This window comes from Thunnus maccoyii, chromosome 20 (genome assembly GCF_910596095.1).
Source record: "Thunnus maccoyii chromosome 20, fThuMac1.1, whole genome shotgun sequence".
Classification (NCBI taxonomy): domain Eukaryota; kingdom Metazoa; phylum Chordata; class Actinopteri; order Scombriformes; family Scombridae; genus Thunnus; species Thunnus maccoyii.
The window spans coordinates 13660816-13685037 of record NC_056552.1 but is presented as its reverse complement, the minus strand read 5'-3'; the positions used below and the strand labels follow the sequence as shown (position 1 = coordinate 13685037).

Genomic DNA, 24222 nt, shown 5'->3' with positions numbered 1-24222 from the left:
ACACATTGATGAACCGCACTGCTGCACTGGGTGACATGTTCCTTCATTATAATAAACATGGGCACTGTAGTTTATTTGAATTCAGTCAGCCAGGGCCGGCTCTAACTATGTCGGTGCCCTAGGCGCAATTTTAAAATGAAGCCCCAAAAGATTTAGATCGAAGCCCCCCCAAAAAATGCAAGATATGAATTTGCACTAAAAATCAATTGCCACAATGGTTCCTCCAGCTCAGACAAAGTCCTCCCAGTCCTCCAGACAAAAAAGGCAAGTGGGGGTCAAGGTGCCATTTGATGTGTTTGGTGGCATTGCCTGAGGTAGTACATGACGTTTGGTGGCTGTTGTGCAAAACCTGACTGAACAGTAAAGCTTTGGAAAATGATATCAGATGAAAATCCATGCAAGTTAATGGTTGCAAAAGGCAGACAAAACATTAAGAAGGGAGAACTTGTAGACTACGTATTTCCAAAAAACCCACTTCCCAATCATTTGCCGCCCCCTCCCTCATTTGGTGCCCTAGGCGACTGCCTATGTGGCCTATGCCATGGGCCGGCCCTGCAGTCAGCAGATGTCCTGCTGCTGTAAATACTCTGTAGCACATCATATCTGGATAGCTTGGGGCTGACTGCTTCAGACAGAAAGCATTGAGAGACAAGAGAATAAAAAAATACAAAATATTGCCAGCTTTAACCTCTAAGTGTATTGCACCATAAAATGTGTACTGTCCTCTATCACCTCAGTCGTTGGAGACTTTTTGTTCTGCGTGTTTTACGCGCTGACAAAGGAACCAATAAACTAGGTGTTTGATTTCCTTTTAGTTACACTATTTTTTGGGATACAGCACCTTTTTGACTTGTCATAATCACGAATTAAAACACCTGTCTGATTCGGTTTTCTTTTTGGCTTTCCTAGCTGGTGCAGTGGTTTACATTTGATTGAGGCTGCAAAGCTCATTATACCTCACGATATAGAAAGTGTTGGGTGAAAAAAACAACACATGCCTGAGGCAGTTGTAGAGTTTAAAGGTGTCACACAATCACTTTTCTTGACATACAGTTCATAGTGCTCCTAGTGAAGGCAATTTTTACTTATATTATCCAATATCACAGGTTTGCCCAAGGGAGCTTTAAAGACCAAAAAATGTCCAAAACACAGTTTCAGTTGTAAACATGAGGCTAATGTGCCGCCTCTGGTAAAAAGAATGAGACAAATGAGAGGTATTTATCGCATGTTGTGGACAGGAAGTCTGTTATCTGAGGCCAGCTCACATGTAACCTGGTATTGTGACAAATCTATGAAGCAGCAAGCTCATTAGCAAAGATTTTGATCATGTTTTACATAGCAGGACTACATTCTTTCAGTATATTAATGTGTTAATTATGCTAAATGAGCTGATTCTCAAAGGCTGGAAATATGTAACAGGAAATGGCAGCTGCACAGATCTTTGTAGGAAACCTACCTTTCAACACACACACATACAAAGCAGACTAAATAAAAATGTTTTATTAAGTTTTCCCTAGCTCTATGGCATCTTAAAGTATTAACAAGGTACCCCTGAAGACAAAAGCATGCCAAGATGTGCCTGAAAAGGTGGCAGAGTGAGAAGAAATCAAGTGAGAACTGGAAAACAAAATCTGGGACTTAATGGCCAACAGCAATCGCTCAAGCTCATTACTGCTCATTTAAAACATGCCAGAGGGATAACAGAGCTAAGAAAACACACTTGCAAAACTTTTGCAGTTCATTTGAAATAAATAACGTGGGAATAAAACATTACAGAAACATATTCTTATTGCTTTTGATACAGTTAAAGTGTCACAGGTTCACACCATCTATAACAACCCCTTTGCAAGGCACTTGGGCCAAGTGAAACCGAATAAAAAAAAACAGGACAATTACGTTATGAGACATGACAGCAATGATAATCAAAATACTCTCAGGCCCATTTCTGACAACAACTCATAACTTTGAAAACCAATCAAGGAAAATGACTTCCACATTATCACACAATAATACACAAGAAAACAGACAACATATTACAGCAACTCATTATCAGAGCATCTCTTTTACATTATGTTCCCTTTGTGGAGTTGAAGATGAAGTCTATAAATGCTTGATAGAGAGACTTTAATAACGGGAAACATTAAAGACTTTGTCTTTTTAATACAGTAACACACAGTGTGCGGAGCGAGCAGCAGTCAGTCGGTGTCATCAGTTCAGTTATCAGGGCAAGAGGTTGCTTCACCCTTATTGAAAACAGGCACTTTATTCATTATTTAGATAACAGCCATATTTTATGGTTCAAAAGGGCTCATTGTATCATGTAATCATAATCAAAAGTGTAATCAGTCATACAGAGACTGTGAACTTTGTAAACAACTTAAGACTACTTGGTCTGTGGTAACACATACTGTATGTAGATAAATATTTATGTAAGCTTGATTAGTGCACCTGAAGGCACCGCTGAAGCTGCGTATAAACTAAACAACCCCACACATATACATGGACATATATTATTCAAAAAAACAGTGAAGATGTGAATGAAATACTCTGACGTAAGACTCTTATATATATATATAAATATATTAATGATAACAAAAATGTGAGTATCTGCATAGACCATGGTATAAGGACTCAAGTTTCATGTAATTTCCTCACTTTCTACTTATCCCTGGACTGAGATTAAAGATAAAGTTTGAGACGGATTTTCAATATCATATGTTTGAGAAACTGGCAGTAACTCGATATTAGCATTCATAAGCAATGCTTGTGCAAGCAGAAGCAGAATAAAATGTACTTTCTTTAAGTCATATCAGCATCATTAAACTTCCCCCTTTTTAAAAAAAATTCCTACTATGTAATTACTCCTGGGATTAAAGGAAATTTAATTTAGGTGAAAAATGGTTTCAAACATAAACAGAAGGCTTCTGCTAATTTTTGAAAAGCAGAAATCTTTCAATAATTATTTGTTGTTGGAAAAAAAAAACTATAGTGTAAATAGTCTTTGAAATTCACATCCATCTGGTGGTTCAGGTGAAAATGTGAAGCTAATCAGAGGCTTCGGTTTTTATATATTTATATATTTGAAAGTATTTGAAATCGTCCACAACATCATTAAATGACAGAAAATCTGCTTGTTCCTCTTTTCATCACTGACACCATCATCACCACCTGCCAATTAGATTACCATAATTTCTTAGATCCTCATTAAGTCTACAGAGTTGTTTTCATTTTTAGTTTGTAATCAAGTTTTTTTTTTATGAGGTTTTTCATAAAACACACAGTTAGTCAGTGCAGCATGTCCTTATAACATTTTTTTGCATAAATATACTGTTATATAGATACATTTTTGCAGTTGTGTTTGCAGTGTGCCAGGGGATGTTGCTGTTTGCATTCTTACTAATAACTGTCACACTAGGTCAATGACATTGCAGCTCTGATGTGCACTTTTTCGTAGAGCGCCTTTTGAAATGAAATTCCCCTGAAAATCAGGTTTGTAAGAATTGCATTTTTGTCAAAAGTGACAGCTCTGTCAGAAACAATCTATGTTTTCTTCTTCCAGAGCTGTGCACATGACAGGAGTTGGAATTAGCTGAGCCTGAAGTAAAACCGATGTGTCAGAGCTGAAGAAAGTGTTGATTTCTGTGACTCTTGTGACTAATACAGAGAGGGGTTTTTTTTAGAAGGCGTGAGACAACGCTACAGCGACCTCTTTCTCTCTGGGACTGGTACTTATTTGAAGAGGCTGGCTGAAGGAGGCCGCTTTCATCATACAGGCTTTCCCTGCTTCCATACAGTAGTACACCCACACGCTCAAAGTGAGGCACGGGAGGTTGTTTGAGTCCTTAATAGCTGCAGGGAGTTTGGTTGAGATGCGGAGCGGCTTCGACACATCCACGATGTCACCAGTAACTACCTGACTGTCTAGCAGCCACTCGTTACCTGTGGAAAAACAGGAAGCAGAGTTGTGTAGTGTTAACAATGTCAAAAGGGACAAAATCTAGTCTGATATGATCTGACTAACAAAGCTAAGCTAAAAAAACATGCTCTTGCAGTCTGGTGATTCACAAAAAGCACCAGTCACAACATGCCATATTCTGATTCAGAGTCTGTATGATAATGTCTGTCTGATATCTACATTTACTGTCGAGCGTGGCATGGTGCACCCAGTGGACTAGATTGTTACACATCATAGCTAAATGGAGTCCTCTAAAATATCCCAAACCCAAATAACCTCATTGAATCAGATAAAGTGAGGTGAGGACATGAATTTCTCTGAATCACTGAGGATATTTTTAGAAACAAATACACGTCTTAAGAGATGGGAGCGGTGAAAGATAAATGAAAGTCGAAAAAGAAAAGGCTGGAACTTCAGCTGTGAGAAAATATTAAACCAGCGAGACCGTCAGTTCCATGCCAGCGGTGATTAATGAAGCCGATGCCTAACATGAGGTCCCAGGGAAGCCATTTCTAAAAAGCCACTAAAAACAATTTAAATCTGGCATGCACTTCTAACTTGATCCATTAAAATTCCTGCCTCTACGCTGATCTGATCAGCTTAAGTCTAGACTGGGTTTAATCGGACAGTGGTGGATCACGTAACATAGCCTGGTAGCTAATTATGTGAACCAAGGCATGTCCTCTTATCAAAATGTTCTAAAAATAGCTCACTGATATCGCTGACTGCATGCTGCATCGCTCAGAATGATGGAAACACTTTTGCTCCAAACCTAATGAACAGACCATCAACCGTCACTGGCAAATCATCTCCAATCTCTTCACACTCCACCTTAGGGACAGACTACTGTGATACTGTGTAACACTGAATGAAGCTTTCTGCATTGTAAAGAAATCTTGTATTAAATACAGGCCATATATTACCGAACTGGTGCCTTTAAAAGGGTCCCTGACTGATCTAAGTAGTCCTCCATCCCTCAGCTGAGAACTATAAATCCCAAGCGTGGGCCCGTAGAGAGAGAACAACGCGGGCAACATGTGCAACAACATGATGGTTAAGCATCATTCACTTCCATCACAAACCAAAATATAGCATGGTAGGAGAGGTTGAGAGGTTTGCATTTGTAACAGGGTCATTATGAATGTAGAGAACATTCTGGCTACCTTGATGGGTGAAAGATAACTTCTGCAAAGCTTGCCATTGATTTCAGAAAAAAAAAACAACTTATCAACAGCTGGTATATCCTAAATATGATTTTCATGATATCATGCTTTGCTCAGCATGAAGGCACTATTATACTGCAACCCAAGTACAGTACACTTTTATCATCATATTTTATATATGTGTCATTGGTTATTGCTGCTCCACAGTTATAATCAGTATTGCTTCATTGTCTTTTATTGCTTGGTGTTGCTTGTATAGCTACATGTACCAAAAAGTGGATATTGTTGCTGTATTGTAGTAATGTTTTGCTGTTTCCTGTTGCTCTGCATGGCTTGTGTGCGTGCGTTAGAATGCTTATTTTGTTGCTATTGCTGTCTTTATGGTGTCTTGTTGTCATCTGTCCGTAATTTCAACCCATCACTTCAATGGTTTCAGGACAGCTCGCTAAAGGCCTGAAAATGAGTCAGAAATGTTGAATAATGTACATTGTCCTTGTAAATAGATTCATGAAATGAAACAGTCGAATGGCATCCTCCTGCACATCTTCAGAACACTGGAATTTAAGGGACTGAGTCCGACAATTTCTGTAACTTTCAGAAACAGACAATCTGATATGCAGACTCTCACTTCACGCAGCGACCAGCTGGATGTGTGCAGGTGACAAAGTAAGCCGGGTTTGAAGATTTCTCTTAAACTCTCATTTCTTACACAACTATTTCTGTCACTTTTAATGTTTACAGCCAAGTTCAGCACTATGAACGCTCTCCAGTAAAGATTTCCTGAATGTATACACCGTTATCCTCGCATTTAAACGATTATCGCCTTGCACCTCTCTGAGACAGACTGCTTTTCACCCCGTCCTCAGGTGTGGCCATTTGGAATGGCTATAAACACTTAAGCCTTCTGATGTGGTCAGACATCACGTTGTTCAAACTAGTTCTTTCCCAGCAGACCCCTGTCTTGAGTTTTGGCAGCTGGAAACAGAACACATGCACTTTCACTAAAGCAGCCAACTCCTGAAGCGTGGAAATAGGATTTGTTTGTTTTCACTGTAACTTCCTACCTGTCCTCTCACTTAAATCCCTCTGCTTCTCCAAAGTTCACCTCGGGAAGGAAATCAACATTTTCCAGCTGATATTTGTCAAGTTATGATGTAATGAGCATACGATCTTTTGAGAAAATTATTACCCGATATTCTTTCAACATGCCTTTCATGGGTATGAAGTCAAATTAGTGCTTACAGGATAAATCTGCATAAAATATTTTTGTAACAATGATTGAACTTTCTCTCACCCTCAGCTGAGAGAGCCCAGCAGCTTGGGGCCTCATCAGTGAGTTTGGTTCCTTCTGGAAGCGACAGCGTGAGTGACATGGCCAGAGTCTGGCCTGCAGACACTGCCACTGGTGGCATTTCTTTCCTGGCAGCCGATTTAGGCAACGTGGGGGCTTTGGCAGGACCTGAAGGCTTTGTGGGTACTGAGTCTGTGCAGTCCGTGGAAATGGGGAACTGGAGAGAAGAGAGATTTGGGAGTCTGGATTAAAGAGCAGTAAGGAGTGAAGGGGAAGCTACTGTTGCTTAAAATGTCTTTTCCTTGTATCCTTTCATCCATTTCTAGTACAAAAGCTTTTATAATAGACTAATTAAAGGTACATGTACAAAATGTAAAGTGCTTTCTCAAGGTTGGAAGTGGAGCGTTTCTCACTCTCACTGTCTCTCTCTTTCACACACACACACACACACACACACACACACACACACACACACACACAGGTCTGACCAGTGAGACAGTCTTGGAGCCCAGGTCGAGCACTTTAACTCGGTGGTTGTTGGTATCAGCCACATAGAGGAGCTTTCCGCCGGCACCGACACAGATTCCTCCGGGTTCATTGAAGCAGGATTTGTTGAATTCAGGGCCCAGAGTATCTGCAGCCTCTCCCGTCCCTGCCAGTGTGTTACACTGCTTTGTCTTTGGATCCACCACCTTGATCTGAACACAATCAAACAATACAAAGAACAAAACAAAACAAAAAATCAGAAAAATCATAAACTGCTGTACTCCTGTTAGATCCTTCTCCTATTAGATCAAAAGGAGATAAAAGCTTTGTGTATCCACTCATCAATCTAAAGGAACCCATTATGACGACAAAGGCATCACTACAGCTTTGAACCACAGCCTTGTGACATGCAACCATTACCTTGTGGTTGTACGAGTCGGCCACATAGAGCAGGCTTTGTTCGGGAGCCCAGGCAACACCGAGAGGATGCTGTAGCTTGGCATCCACCCCCTTCCCGTCCACGTCCCCGAAAGCAAAGAGGTTCTGGTTCAAAAAAAAAAGACAAAATGTTCAGAGCAGATCAATTGGAGATATAAAAAGGCCAAAACTGTAACTTGTGACCCTTTTGTTTAAGGTCCCATCCAACCACCTCTAACAACACTGAAACCATGTTCATTTTTTGGACTGAGAAGAAAAGAGGCTCTTTATCCATCAAGTTAGATGACTTTCTTCTGAAAACAGTAACTGATGCGGTTCACACATATTGTAAAGGACCAGTTTCCATCAGCGGAAAACTTGAAATAAAAACATGAAAGCAACATTGGGGTTCATTATTTTAGGCGTTTCTGAATAATTCATACGAGAACCAGAACACAAGAATTAATATTCCACGTTTGTATGAAACACCAGAAATATGACAATGTCTTTAATGCGCATCAGTCACTGAATCACAGAGCAGCTGTGGCAAAAATAGCTGGATGAGTCATTCTCAAGAAGTTTTTATGAAAAGTATAATATCATTAATGATAAATGTCAATGAAATATTACATAGTGGAACACATTCTAATTATGTGAGACAAATTTTTCAAAACTTTTAAAAACAACAACTCTAAATGTTTTTTCCAAAAGTGACAAAAGCAAATTTAGTGAATAGATTTAAAAATTATTTTTAGAGCTACAAATTGATTTAGGCCAACATGGACTGAAATGGATACCAATTTGTGAGAAATAAATAGCTTTTCACTCTGTATCATTCAGCTCAATAGACAACAACAACAAAAAAAAAAAACAGACAAGATAACAATCTTATAAACAGTCTCATGATTCTCTATGGCTCAATAACTCACCACAGCTGCAGAGTTCACTTGACAACAGCAGCTGAAAGTGAATCCCTGAGGGTTTACTTGTGCTCAAATGTTCACCTTCACTGCAGGAGTACGACCCCGAGTCTCTGATTGTGACGCATTTATTAGCAGAAATGCTTAAACTATCAAGGCAGAAGAATGTATTTGGTGGGAGTCCTGAAACATATCACACACTGCCTCTACAAAGATACCTACTGTTCCTGACCTGTTGCCTTTCAGTTTTTCAATTGGTTAAAATATGTATTTTAAAGGCTTTATCGCAAAAAAACCCTGATTTTTTTGCGATAAAGATTTGACAGCCATGCTAGCAGCACTGTGAGTACAGTGGTGCTATAAGCTAAATGCTAACATTAACATGCTAACAATGACAATGCGTAAATGCTGATGTTTAGCGGGTATATTGTTTACCATGTTCACCATCTTAGCCTAGCATGTTAAGAGTGCTCATATTTGCTAATTGGCACCAAACACAACGTCCAGCTGAGGTTGATGGGAATGTCATTAGTTTTGCATGTATTTGGTCATAAAGCCAAATATTGGACAAATTAAAATTTGGACCTGATGATGGCAACAGATTAGAAGTCAGGGGATCACTATCTATTGCAATTCATTCTGATGGGGCGTGAATGTCTGTCTACAAAATGTCATGACAGTCCGTTCAAAAGTTGTTGAGACGTTTCACTGAAAACCACAAATCTGAATCTGCTGATGGCGCTAGAGGTAAAGTCAGGGGTTCACCTTAAGACCATAGGATTAATCGTCTGGGAACCATAAATGTCTGTACAAAATGTGTGCTAATCCATCCAGTAGATGTTGAGATATTTCAGTGGATAAGTGAAAATTTGATCTGCTGGTGGCACTAGATGAAAAATCAGGAGGTCACCGAAGTCTATACCAAATTTCATCACAATCCATCCAATAGTTGTCAAGACATTTCACTAAAAACCAGAAATGCTAATCCCATGGTGGCACTAGAGGAAAACTAGTAGGGTTGACTCTCTTGGGACCATGAATGTCTGAACTAAATTTCATGGCAATCCATCCACAGTAATTGTTGAGATATTTCAGTCAGGGCCAAAGTGATGGACCATCCAACCAACATACAATCTGACAGTCCAACATTGCCATCCATGGAACCACTAATGTGGCTAAAACTGTAATGTGGACAGAGCTTAACTGTCTTTACAAGTACAAATGATTCCTGGTCTTTGCAAATTACCTTCCAGCAGTTTATAATTAATCAAATTTTATACTCTTCTCAAGCATTTCAGACAACTGGAAATCAATGGAGAGGCTGTAATGAATAGAGGACTTTACATTATGATTTCAGAAGGAAGATTACTTTAAAAAAATAAAAAAGACTCAGTATGAGACCAATATTCAAGAAGGTGGAAATTGTTACAGCAATGACCAGACATATGCAGATGCAAATGTAGTGCTAGTTACAGTGTAAACATATGAACACCACCTCAGACCTGCATTTAGTTGTAACAGCTTTAATCCTATTAGGGGTTTTATGATTCATTGTCATTAAATAAGTTCTAGGTCTATAGACATTAAACTATATATTAATGATTTTTGCTGGCTCACAGCCATGTTGCATAAACTGTATATGACTCTCCATTTAATTACTCTCCATTCTCATGGGTGACTATGAGCTTTGGAGCTCTTGGGACTTTCCAAAAATACACTAGTGTGGTAGGGAAATAACTACAGCAGAAAGGCTTTGAGGACATGAAAGAGCTACCAAAATTGTTTTTCGGGCTCAGCAACAAACAAGAGACACTGTGTTTATTTATGGCTTTTTTTAAATCAATATTTTCTATCTATAGAAACACAGCCCTGAAAACCTTGTGATTTCCCAAGAGTTATCCAAAGTTTTGCGCAACATTTTTCTTCATAATTGTCCAAGTGATTTCCATGGCTGGAAATGTGGTAGATTAATGTCCAGGTTTTTATAGCATGTGTTTGCTGTTGATGAATGGTGGCAGAGCCTGGTACAGAACAGATTGTCATTGAAGATAATGCATAAGGAATTTTGGGAATGGACTGCATGAACAAATCTCCCTTTTGATTTTCTCTACCTTCTCTCCAAGCTGCTGTTCAGTGCATTGTTTGTTTTTTTTTTACCTTTAGGGAAGTTTCACTGAGAAGAAGCTTCTCTTTTGCAGGAACACATTCACACCTGGAAGCTGCCCGGTACAAGTTGGGCTTAAGGGGCCTTGCTCAAGGGCACCTCAGTGGTGGTGCTTTGTTCACTTTTCCCAACCAGACTTTGATCATGTCTTTAATGTTATTAGATAAGGAATTCTTCTTCTACAGTAACACTAAAAATGACAGTAAAAACAAAATTAATCTTACAAAAATTGCCCTCAACTACTAGGCATGAGAGAATTTGTGGGCCTTAAATCAACCAATGAGGGAAACTTAAGTATAGCCATGAGTGATTCACTTTTACTATTACTTTCTTCTTCTTGTAAATGTTATAAACCACTTCATCATCATGATGTAAAGAAATAAACTAAAATGAATCTGTTAGAAGAGATAAAAAAAAGCAGTAAATTATTTCTGAAAAATGAGTAATTCCAGTTATAAATTCATCCACCATCCATCCATCAACTGTTGTACACCCACCAGTGGGTCCCTCTCTCCCCCGACCAGCAACTTGACGGCTCCGTCCTTCAGTGCCAGCGTGCGGATGGTGCTGCTTTCACTGTCGGCCACATACAGGCAGCTCCAGGGCTCCTCCGGGGCCAAGGCCAGGCCTGAAGGCTGAGCGAAGCCTGCTTTGTGTGGGTAGGCATTGTTTCGGTTCTCCTCATTGCCGCTGCCTGCCCATCGAATGCACGTCCCAGCCTTGGACTCGCTGTTTACGTAGCAAAATAGAAAATATGACACGGAAATGCATTGCTCAATATGTGAAGATAAAATAAAACAGTGAATATGTTTGTTATCTTAGTTAGATAATCACGATGGAGTTCCCCTAGATTGGAAATCTGTATTTGTGGTTAACGTCGACATATTGCTGCACCGTCTCTTTTGGGGAATTCCTGTGATATTTCATATTTCTGATATATGCTCTTTGCTATATAAATAACATTAAGACCATGTGCTTATATTCGTAGAGAAGAGTTATTAGTGGCTTTGAAGTTTGGCAAGTGGCCATGTTGGTGTACCAGTCTCTCACCTTCCTTTGGGCAATTTCCCATCTGCTAGGAACAAACCCCAGATCTGGTGGGTCCCTGCCATGGCTATCCACAGCACGTTCTCTTCAACACCACCTACACATGCAAATGCAACACACACACATACACACACGAAAAACATGCTTTGAGTTTAGAACCAGGAAACTTGTGTCACTTTTGGCTGCCTACCAGTCACCCTCAATATCATCCAGAAGTTTTGTTAATATTTATCCTGAAGGGGAAAAAAGCAATTTCAGTTGCTTGGAAAGTTTACTCAGCACTGAAAAAATAAATTATGATATTTTTATAACAGCAAAATGAATATAATCATTATTTTTATATTATTACAAGTAGATATCTGTTTAGATCTGAAAGCATGTCACTTTGCATTGATTGTTTGGTGAAAGCAAAGTGGTTTTTGTGAGTGAGAAATGCTGCTATGCCGCCGGTTTAAGTGAAGGCAGCCTGTCTGACAAAGGCCATGTGCCACTTCAGATGCACCCGGCAGAGACGAGCCTGTCATCATGATGCATACGCAACCCTTACAGACGTACAGTATCTCAGTTGTATTTTTAATGCGGCGCAGAGCTCAGCACTTCTTGATCACATCTGGTGGACTGTCAGGAACGTTTGACAACTCCAGCACCTGACTCAGTACATCAGTGTCACCTGTAATACTTTACAGTTCAAAAGGTGCAGGGTCTTCTTGATTTGGACAGTTAAATTATTCATGCACCATGGTGAATAAAACATGAATATGCAATGAGTGTTTGGATGTACTCTCAGAGGACAATGTTAGTGGAGTTAAAGGTCTGATAGCACATCCTAAGACCATGTGGTGATGTTTCAAAGCAGCAGGTTGTGTCATCCATTAATCTGTGCAGAATCTCTGACGAAGATTGATTACCTCTAGCTTCCAGGCTGGGTGCAATGGCCAAATAATGGCATTAACGGCCCACAAAATGTGTATAATCGATACTTTAAATTCACTATGATTGACTACGACCCGTTCTGAAATGTAAACCAGCTGCTGATGAGTACAGTACTGGCTGTAGGGAGAGTGAACAATGTTGTAAAGGTGCAAACTTTCATCTTTTCAGTCCAACACATGCTGAAGTTTTACTAAATCTATACCTGTTGGGTCTTACAAGCCTAATAGTAAACAACTAACAGCAAAAGAGATGACAAAGAAAAACAGATGACCATGACATAATAGTTTAAATTAAGTCTTTGTTTACAATCTTTTATCATTCTGAAATTGTGAAATGGAAAAAATTAAGGTGTTGAACATTAATAAAGTCTTGAATCTGTAAAATTGCATCTTCAAACAAATACATAATTCAATGATAAGGGCTTGTATTAGTCTTCTGAAGTGCGAAACACAAAGAAATACATGGAAAGTTCAAGGCCAAAAACACAATTAAGCTGGTATATTACATCATTAACTTGCATTAAACTTGTATTTTTATATACTATCATCCCTAACTGGAGAGTAAAAAAATAAACAAGAACAAACAAGACCCGTTAAAGACTGTCTGTGAGTGTGCTCAACCACAAAATCCTCCTTATTGTCTGAGCTCTGCATGTGATGCACCTTAATGTATGATAACAAATCTTTCCTGACTAAAACGTCCACAGATAACAAGGCCATACAGTAATATCGGGTGATAAAACGTCTGAAAGATTTAAAAGATGAGTTTAAAAAAGCTTTCTACTTTGATAAAAAAAAAGGCACCGTGAGGCACAGAAAGATTAATAATAGAAGAACTCTGAACGCCTGTGGCTAAATAATAAAGTAAATCGTCACGATGGATTGAGCTTTGACTTTTAAGTGGAGATTACTTTGTGAGAATATAAAAGACCTTGTCAGGAAGTTTGACTTGCTTAGTTTTCACTTATTATTGTTGTTTTTTATCCTCAAACTGCTTCAGTAGAATGAAAATGATCACACCAGAGTTGACACCCCAGTCTTTTCAGAGAAGAAGGGGACTGAGGTAAAAAAAAAACAGTAATTTCTTGTTGTGCAGTTCAATCTGACTGAACTCTGACCTGCAAAACAGCGAGACTATGCCTGAGAGAAGGATGGCACTGACCTCTCTCTCGGGAATTATTCATTGTTTGTATTCTCATTTTAATAGCTGCAATGTGGAAAGAATACAAAACTGCAGATTAGCAGGGATTCTGCCAGCAAGGACAGTGATGTTAAATACAATAAAGTGATGTAAATGTCGACCTTCAAATCCCTGTCGGACCACGCCGCAAGACTCACCAGCAGAGCCAAGTGTCACATCCCAAGGAGAGCTGATTGGCTGTTGAGGTCCCATGGCGCCACCTTCTTTGTCCGTGCCTTGAGCACCTACTCCAGCGAGAGTGCTGACTCGTCCCTCTGACAGGTCAATCTGACAAATAGACACAAACATACAGGTGAGAATGTAAAGACAGACACAGAGAGATGAAGTTTAACTACAAAAATGTGTTCATTTTAAAAGAGACAGTGTACTACCTTTCGGATCAGATGGTTTTCTGTGTCAGCCACGTACACCGTGTCCCCTTTAATGGCCACTCCCTGAGGGGAGTTAAAGGAAGCTTCGGACAGGTCGCCATCTTGTCTCCCACTTTTAGGCCCTGTGAAAGCAGTGAGAGTCCCATTAATATTATAAAGGTACAGCACGCATCACGATATATAACTTGTAGGTTGTATTAACTCCAGAAATTCATCTTTTTTTTCCATAAGTGAATGCATCAAAGCTTATTGGTTGGCTGGTTTTTAAGGAGGTTTACATGACAAATAAATTGACTATGATTCTAGTAGATCATCAAGTCTACTGAGCTGTCAGATTAGAGCTTTGCAGGGAAATATGTGTACATCCATATTCAGCATGTTCAGATATTTATCGATGATTTTGTGAAGCATATCCAAAATACTGACACTAAGCGCTTGTGGTAAATTGCCTAATGAAGTGAATTTTTTGACATTGAAAAGTTACTAAGGCAGTTGTAACTGTACATCACATACTCTATCTTAAAAAGTATTTATCCTTCATTCAAAAAAAGCAAAAAAAGATGTAACGGATGATTTTATGATTACTAATACCATGGTTACATACAGGCTTACAGCTGGTGCACTTTCATTTCTGTAAGTGGATTGATTATTTAATTGTATGACAGTAGACTATGTCATCTTATGATCTTATACTGTATGCTGGATATCAGACATTTGATCTGTTCCAGGAGTTAAATGCTGCTCACTGTTTGTCAATACAGACAGAAAAAATAATCAATTTCTTATAAAAAAAAAATGCCATTTTAAGATCTGCTTGATGTTTTGAAATTCTTAAACAAACATAAATGTTTTAATTACTTATATAGTATGTGTGCCATGGGATGAGGTCAACCTACAAAAATAAAACAAATCCTGCTTCCCCCCCCCCCCTCATTTTGTCCACACTTAGGTCAGTGCCAGTTCCCACTGTGTACAAATCCCTGCTGCTGCCAACCTCTCTGTTGGTCTGGGGACAGCATAGACTACCATGTGGCTCCTCTGAGGGTTTTTGAGGCATGCAACTTATCTAAAAATATCAATATTTTTTAAATATTGTAAGATTCTCACAGATTATTACACCAAAGAAAAACATTTTTTTATTTGATCCATAATCCATTTAAATTAGCACATATTATAACACAAAATACAGTGCCGTTCCCTTGAGAAAGTGTGTCCAAATGTTTGACTGGTACTGTATGTCCTTTCTTTTAAATGTCACAGAGTGGAAGTGAGGTTGGCACACAAAAATATAATAAAAAAATCACTTTAACTAAACTATGTATTCCTCTTCTTACCTCCTACGACGTGTAACAGCTGCCCAGTAGAGGACACCACCAGGATTCGGTGATGCCCAGTATCAGCTATGACCAGTCTCTTGTTACTGTTATCTGCAGCCACCTTCCCAGGGAAGGACAGGATGCTGGGTGGCAGGGAGTCTCGGTACAGCTTGATGCCTACTGTGTGTGTCTTCATCAGGCCCTGCTCCCCGTAGTGACGGAGGGCGCAGTCAGTGAAAAGCATCAGCCTGTCACGGTGGCCTTCGCCCACCAGGGAGAACAGCAGGTTTCCATGTGGGCCCAGAAGGACGAGCGTGGGCCAGCAGGACACCTCCAGTTCATGCCAGAGACGCGCCTCGCTGTCGTTCACCACCGGGTGGCAGATGTCATAGCGAAGCACGGCGCTGCGAACGTTGTCAAGGACCTGTGAAGAGTTGGTGACAAATATAGACCAGTGAGTAATGATGTGACTGGATTTTTTATTTGTATTTTTCCTGATGAAGGCGGTTTGCGATACCATAAATGCATCTGAGTTAAATGAACAGCGTATGAAAGAATTATGAAAATCCGTCATAAAATTAGGGAAATCACTTCCTTCTCTAATGCAAATACTATTTGTGGACATGAAAAACTCTGACCCAAAGATAGAGCTGCACAGAATATAATCTGCAATCATTTTACCGAGACACAAAGGCTTATGTAACTAATGAGCCAAGAATTTTCCAAATGACCTCTATTTTACAGCAGATAACCTGATCTTAGCTGGAAATGTGCCCAAACACCATAAAAAAAAATAAATCAGTCAACAAGTATGGGACATAACTTTGCATATCAAGCATGCTTTCCCCCCCAAAGACAGCAATAGGAGAATGGAAATTAGTCTGCCATGGCGTATTAAGCCACACTGGCTTCATAAACAATGAAACAGAAAGGAGAGAAAAGGGAGACTGACAGTATTATGAGGGTTTTCTAAAGATCGGAGCACAGGTTTTAAACTGATAACAAAAATCATTTTAGACATAACAAATATTATCTGAGCTGCCAAAAATCAGATTGTCACGCTGGTGTTCTGGTGTAACGTTACAGATTAGTGCTTTGGCTCTTTGACTTCTCACTTTGGGTAAGAGAGTGGTTCATATTGACAAAAGACTGCATCATAATCAATATGTAACAGCGTTGGCTCTATGGAAATTCGACAGTGATGTGATGTGATGATGACTGCACCGAATGATGATGAAAACACTTACCTTTTCATTGGGGAATTTCGCAGAATGCACACCAATAATAACCAGTCCGTCTGAGAGAGAGAGATTCAAAACATAGAGAGTCAAAGAAATATATTAAAATACATTTTCAGGGCATGTTTTTGCTTTTTGCTCCCTCAAATAAGAAGAAAAAAAATGCCTGTTAGTTTGGTACTATGATGACTGAATTATATTTCTGCTTTATTATTTATTGCTATTTATTCCACTAACCCATAAGTGAGCGTGTGATAGTAATTAAAAGACACAAATGGCTTAAACTCATGTCCATCAATGTGATCTCACGAAGATCCCCTTTTAAGTCTTTTCTCCAAACCACTGTATCAACAAGTTGCATAATCTCAATCAATAACGAGTTCACAAACATTACACACACTAACACGGATGTCGGAGAGGATTTGGTAAAAGAAGCAGAAGGGAAACAAATGTGATTTTCAACTGAAAACCTTCTTGCTTTGGTATCAGGTCTGTGACTCACAAGCATAATACAACATGAAGTTTAGTGATGTTCTCAGAAATGTTTTAGTGCCTCAGTCATGTCTTAGTAGTCATCAAAGAGAGTACATGAGCATCCCTAACACTACACTTATTGTGCAGACAATGAGAGCAGTTGGTTATAATTTGTAATTTTCAACAAGGTTATGCAACTGGATGGCCTAAAAACTGTGGAAAATACACGTTGTTGATCCGCATGCTCTGCTGAACAGACCCTTTTGTGGTGCTAAGCAGCCCAACATAGCAGATATCTTGATAAGTTTCCATCCTGTTTCCCTAGTCAGTGTTTCCAGTACGGGACTCTCTATTGAAACACAGTCACTTTTGTACTCATGTGATTTCTTGCATGAAAAGCTCGACAATACTGTAAGTAAACAAAGCCAGATGGAGTGACAGGAATGTCAAAACTACCTCGTTATTCTAAGAATACTTCATTCACATGGAATCCAGCGTGACAGTTGATAAAGGGATTTCCAAGGCATGTTATCATCAATATGTTACATTTTTAAATATTTTTAACCTCCGTTTAGATTAAATTATGTGTAGTTGTTAACCCTTTAACACCAGCCCACCCATATAGACTCATAGGTCAAAAACCTAGTATATGGAATATGAAATTGTGGCCAGTTTGTTACATGGATAGTCAGTTGTAGTGTCTATAATGTGAATTCCTGGATAGTAAATGTTCATCTGCAATTTTCTGAAGTGGTCCCAGTAATTTTTGCTGGTAAAGTGCACTGAAGTATCATATCACATGACATGGTTAAGCAACGTTTGAGTCAAAAAAAAAAAAAGGTTATAAATGCAGTTGCAAGAACAATACTTTCCACTCATATCTTGGGATGTTTGTAATTATAACTATTCTAATTATCTGTTAACTCCCCCCTGCTGTTTCATCTGTTTCACTCTGCGGATGTCTCTCCTTTTTCACTCTGCACTGAGTGTTTTGTCAGGGTGATTGTTATTTGGCGTGCTTTAACTGCGCATGCACCTTTTTTCTGCCTCTTTCCCGGTCGATGATCACGGAGGCTGCGATGGAAATTGTAAATGAAAGTCTTGACAGCATTTTGGGTGCAAATTTAAGAGGCTCATCTCTGCCCAGTTACCACGGTTACGGTCAAATCAAGCGCACCTGCAGAGCAGCTGCCCCGCACTAACCTGATATAACAGCTACATGAGTTGCATGTTTTACCTGCGAGATTTGTGTTTCAATGCTGTTGTTCATCGTTTGTGATGTGAAAACGTCAAAGAAATAAAAAGCTTGCGTCCTGGTATTGGTTCAGTAATACAATCTAAACACACCGCCGAGCGTCCTGCCGGCTGCTGACAGTGCTGCCAGCCGGAGAGTCAATCACTCTGGACGGTAGAGGAGGAGATGGTAGAAATGCTTGTATGTGACAACGTTGATCAAAAACACATGATTTTTTATCTGTTACATGTTCATATTCAGGTAACTTTTCACAGTACAAGCAGTTCATGAATGTTCTACATAGTACTAGAAGCCTGTAGGTGCACACTGGTTGAAATAAAAGTTAAAATACAATAAAAATATGCAATTACAAAGAAATGAGGCACAGTCTGAAACTGCAGTATATTAACCGAGTAAAACTAACAGAACAGAAGCCATCGTTGGTTGTGAAAAACAACTTTAAGCATGTTAATTTGCATAATTAAGATGCATACATTAACTAGCTCTTTTTCACACAAAAACAGACAAAGTGTCAAAATTTTAATGTAAATCACAGACCACTTCAGATGACATTAAAGCAGACAAAACTCTTTTTGTCCTCCATAAAACGTACTCAATTGGACAGTTCCGTCACTGAGTCAGCCTCAACAGAAGTAAAAAACACACAATTCCAAGCCTTCAAACTCAACACAATCTGCAGCGGATTTCGTCACCCGTGGTCTCTGCCAAGCAGTACCAGCACAGATTGCAGTGACGATAGGTGGGTGGGGGTAGAGGGAGGGTGGGGGTTGGGGGTGTACTGTGGGAGTGACTGGACAGGGTGGCTCCCACACCTCACTGACCAGAGCAGCAAACAGAATGTACCCATAGCACTGCCAAAGATAAGGCCAGTACGATAAATGTGCGGTAGAACTGCAGCGTGTGTGTTCTGTGCACTCGTGGTGCCCAGCGGCCTGTCTGGCTCACAACTGAATTTCAAGCAGCACAGCTTCCTCTGATGATCCCTTGAAGGACCAGCAGGATGCCAGAGTCGGTCGGATGTGATTATGCTCTACATGGAGAGGCTATATAAAGGGCAATACAGTGAACTACGACAGGGTACAATTATGGGCCCCATACTCAATGACACTGCAGCTTGGACATATTTTTAGTTACTGTCTCTTCACAGCCGAGATAAGGGCCGTCATGTACTTAGAACACAACAACTTGATGTACTACAGCTTCTCTGGCCCAGTGAACTTACACATGTTTCTGTGACGCAGCGTGATACGCAATAAGGCGCCGATGGACTTTTGTTCCCTTAGTAAGGCCTGCCAGGCTGCTGCCTTCTTGAAGGCCTGATGTACCTGAATTCTACAGATGTAGGAATACATGAAGAAATTCAGCACAAGCACTAATATCAGCTTTTTGTCCATAATCCAACTACTCTACATAGAAAACAAATGAAAAATATCTTGCAAAGTTTAGATTTTTTTGTTGTTTTCCATTGGCCTCCAACTAATTATAGCAAAGAACTGGACAGAAACCAGTCCTTGTTTTCCTTGAAGTCAGATACTTAGTGTCAATCACTACTATCTATGTAATGAACACTGAATGGTTTCTATAGTGAGCAGTAAACTGAGAACTCAGACACAAACCATCATCATTAGGAGTAAGAAGTGTACATACAATGGACGCTACATTTTTTTTTTTTCTTCCATTGTTGAAATTTTTGCGGGCACTATAAAGTCGATACATAAAAAGTCAGGCATAAATATGAGAGCAGTAAATATAGTGCACTATATAGCAAATAAGGATTGATTATAAACACAACCTGCCAGCTTTACTCTACTTCATTTCAATTTGTCACAGCCTCTTGTAGATACAGCCAATCCACTGACAGGCAGGGTGTATTTGATAAGAAGGTCCAAGCCTGAAAATTTACACTTGACAATTTCATTTTACTGTGATTTTTTTCCAGCTATCTGGTGAAATTATTTTACAGTAAAAAATGACCATGTGAGAAATATTTACAACCCAAGAAACAAAAGACAAACATGAGGTTCTCCAGTTTTCCTTTCTGCCACATAGCTCAGACCAATCTGATAGTCGTGTTTTCCCAGGTGCTTTGTAACAACATAACACAAATCAAGTTATTCCATATTATCGTAATGCTTTGCTTTTGCTTAAATTGGATAGTTGGGTGATGGGAAATGGGTTTTGACAGTTTTTTCCCTATCTGATGAAGGTTTATTGCTCTGTAAAATCAATAATTTCCTCACATACTGCAGGCATTTCTTCATGTAGATTGAATTATCTATATGAGATTCTCAGACTTGCATTGCTACCCTCTGCTTCCATTTAATCTCTCAACCACTTTAAGACCAACACACACACACACACACACACACACACATACTGACTGTTCTTTTACAAGCAAATGTAAATCCATACCTTTGACAGAGTGTTTCTTCTCAAGCTGGTGCAGGTCAGGCAGGATGTGCATGCAGTTGATGCAGCAGTAAGTAAAGAAGTCCAGTAGCACCACTTTACCAGCCAGCTCCTTGTTCAAAGACAGAGGCCCCTCCGTGTTCAGCCATTCCAAGCCTGAAGCAAATCACAGAGTGGAAAATGATGCTGTCATCTTATTAATTATGTTTAGTCATAGTGTAGGCAAACGCTTTATAGTGCTCATCACTGTCCTACAGGAGGGTGATGGTAGTAGTCACAAAAATACCTAAAGGGTATATCTATCTGTCCTGACGCTGCATTTATGTCATACGGTGAAAAAGTTGGAAAACTTGATGGATCAAATCAATGATTTGGAAACGCTCACAACTTCAGAAGTGTTATGAAGCTATTAAATGCCATAAATGAATTTCTGAAGATCTAGATCGTGGCTGATGAGTTTTTCCACGATTACCGCACAAGCACTCTAGATTGTGTCTGATAATGTTTGTCACATCGTCAATATTTTACAGCACACTGAGCACCAAAATCTAGCATGTAGTGCTTAGTATAATACCCTCCCCTCCACATCAACATCTCTTACATGACATTCTTGTTATTAATTGTGAATATTTCTACTGCCTCTTTGTTTTACTTGTGCTGCTGCAGCGCTTGGCAACGTCCCCCTCTTATTCTAGCTGTACGAACGATGCATGCACACACAAAGTAGGAGAAAGAAGAAATACTAATACTGCTGATTTCAAAGTTTCAAGATTTCATCTGTATAAAAGAATGTTAACAAAAAGGTGCATCTACTATGTGAAGTTGTTTTACTCAAGTTTCATGTGTAAATAAGGTAATGCTCACCCAAATCAACTCACAACCCGTTTCTTATTAGTGTGGCCTCAAACTAGACTGGTATGCTGTTTTTCGACCACGTGTCAAATGTCAAAAGACATACTGTGATCAAGGTAAGACACCTTTTTGCTGTTGTGCCCCCCTTTGTTAGATAGACTAGATAACCTAATGTTGAACAAATGATAATCATGAAATTATACACCCCAAATCGGCTCCATAAATAGAAAAACATACATTTTAAACCTGTGTCTGCTATACAGTAGGGTTCATGGGGGGGTTGAGGGCCTGGTTGTTGTCCCCATACAGGCCTGTTTATTCTGCTGTTTGATGTTCTACTGTAGATCACCATCTACTGGTGTGATGGGATATTGCCTACATGTTGCACCTTATGGAAATTTCCACCTGTTGATATCGACCGAGGGCCCCATCAACAAACTATTACTTCTATTTGACACCAGAATCTTTTATTTACCTTTATTTTGTCTTACTGTCAACAGCATTAGCAACAGATTTTATTTCTCTGTTATTGGCCAATACTATTCATTTTATGGTGTAATTAAAGCAGCTGTAAAAGACAGCTGTTAGTGTTGTTATTCTTATAATGTTGTTGGTGTTGCTTTAAGAATAGGATGAACAAACTAGAGCAAGAGCAATGATTAGTCAACTAGTTACCAACTATTTTGATAATCTTTAAATCATTTTAAGTTAGTTAAAATAAAATAAAAACTCCAAATTCTCTGATTCCAGCTTCTCAAATGTGAATATTTTCCAGTTTATTTAGTCTTCTATGACAGTAAACTGAATGTATTTCGGTTGTGGACAAAACAAGACATTTTAAGATGTCACCTTGGGCTCTGGGAAACAGTGATCGACATTTTTCACCCTTTTCTGACATTTTATGGACCAAAGAACTAATTGATTAATTGATAAATTAATCAACAAATTAATCGTTAATGAAAATAATTGTTAGTTGCAGCCCTGTAAAATTCCCCTTGTGTTTCCTTGGACAGTGTTTCCCTGTTGAATTTCAAACAAATTTTGCATATATCACCTTGTTTTATAAGAGGTATTATGGTGTTAGTAGGGAGCATGTTGGTGCAGCATCGCCCATTAATCAAGGAGAAAAACATATTTGCTTTACAGCCACATAGATTTGTGGCTTCCTGTTGATGCCATACTCATAGTTACAAAAGAACAACTAGGGCACTGATGAAAGTATAACTTGGACAGAGGAAACTGACAAAACTGTCAAAGTTGTTACAATAATGCAACAAAATACACCACGGAAGGCACTGTTCCTTATTGAAGTCCTCTCCCACTCAAAAATATGTTTCAGTTGGATGTTTGAGCTTCTATGTGCAGAAGGACATATGTGCAGAGTTTGACACTAGAAGGCTGTTTTCACATTTCATCTGCTGAAAGTGGAAAAGTTTCTCTGTGCTCACTGAAAATCTTATTTTAAGGGGTGGGCCTACAAGCATGATCTGTGACATCACAACTAGTTGTGACGCCAATCCTGGTCCAGCATGCAACTTATAAAAGTGTGATGTGGAAATTTAAAGCCTCCAGTGCACAAACACTGAGAATGGACTTTACAGTGAAGTACGAGACATCTTGTGTCCAGCAGGAAAACTTATGAAAATTTTGCATATTCATAGATTCTTGAATTTTTAATGAGGGAGGAGGAGTAGATGTCATTTTAAGGATTTGAACGTGGTAATTACGTTTTTTTCTGGAAAAACCACATTAAACACACATCATTGCTCCGAGCAGAGTATTTTTGTATGTTTTAATGCTTTTAATATGGTCCGAAATAAGTATTTGTTGTAACTTTTCTGATTGTGTCATCAGCTGTTCTGAGAGTGTTGATAAATTGTGGTTAGCATGCATGTAATACTGTGAGAAACACATATAGCTAGATAACGCTAAAAGTAATTAAATGTTAAAAGAGCACAAGAAAGAAAAAAAGAGCACATGTGTTCATTAACTACCCCAGAATGTCCAGTACTAATAATGTATGGACGTGTTTGGTCCAGTTGAGACATGCAGAGTTGGCAAACTGAACTCCGGATATAGTGCTAAGTTATGATGGTCTAACCTGTCTGGAAATCGGGTATCTTCAGATCCTGTCTCTCGTCTAGTTTTCTCAAGTACTGGTAGACAAGATTTTCTTTCTCTTGCTGTGTTGTGGCGTCATCTAGGGCGCAATCCAGCTGACTTTGGATAGGAAACAGGGTGGAGAGGCTGCACTTAGACGCCATGTTTCTAACAACAACCAGGGTTGTGTCTCAATGGTAACCCTAGATTTGCGAAAGATCTCGCGAGAGTGATCATTTGAACACAAGCCATGATCTCTCCTCTCTTTCCCCAAACATAACCAAGTGTTTTTTATTTCTAAACCAAACCAGACATTAACCACAGCGTTGTCACACCATAAAACATAATTATTTTGTGCAATGACAAACAATGCGTACAAATCTCTCGAGAGTGTCGCAAGAACAGCCAGCCTGCTAGCCGGTGAACTCCCGACATAGATTCATACCGCTGATTTCGACAATAAAAATAATAATAAAACAAAATAATAATCAATTCAATTACTACATTTTTTCACACTTTAGTTACGTTTTTTGAATAGATCATCATGTGAATACTTATTGATTTTTTTTTTACAGTCTTTAAATTGAACTGGTTTACAAAATTTGTGGAAAGTGCGGCTCCGTTTCTGTAG

The 24222-nt window shown here is 39.2% G+C and overlaps 1 protein-coding gene across 1 annotated transcript; it reads right to left on the bottom strand.

Annotated features, from left to right (window-relative positions):
• Positions 1-1485: 1485 nt before the first annotated feature.
• nhlrc2 (NHL repeat containing 2) lies at positions 1486-23835 on the bottom strand. Its single transcript, XM_042398295.1, has 12 exons — positions 23593-23835; positions 20643-20795; positions 16511-16560; positions 15282-15687; positions 13948-14069; positions 13714-13843; positions 11447-11540; positions 10894-11125; positions 7316-7438; positions 6898-7107; positions 6413-6626; positions 1486-3939 (listed from the first exon to the last, which is right to left on the bottom strand). Exons 1-12 carry the CDS (start codon positions 23753-23755, stop codon positions 3677-3679), a joined length of 2160 nt encoding a protein of 719 aa, XP_042254229.1. The 5' UTR covers positions 23756-23835; the 3' UTR covers positions 1486-3676.
• Between the last annotated feature and the right edge of the window lie 387 nt (positions 23836-24222).

Bases quoted from the DNA above. Each gene is read 5' to 3' on its own strand.
- nhlrc2 (XM_042398295.1), bottom strand. From the start codon at position 23,755: ATGGCGTCTAAGTGCAGCCTCTCCACCCTGTTTCCTATCCAAAGTCAG. The intron at 14,070-15,281 runs GTAAGAAGAGGA...CTGCTTTCACAG, and splicing joins GCTGTTACACGTCGTAGGAG to GGCCTAAAAGTGGGAGACAA. The intron at 3,940-6,412 runs GTGAGAGAAAGT...GTTTTTCCACAG, and splicing joins CTGGGCTCTCTCAGCTGAGG to GTAACGAGTGGCTGCTAGAC.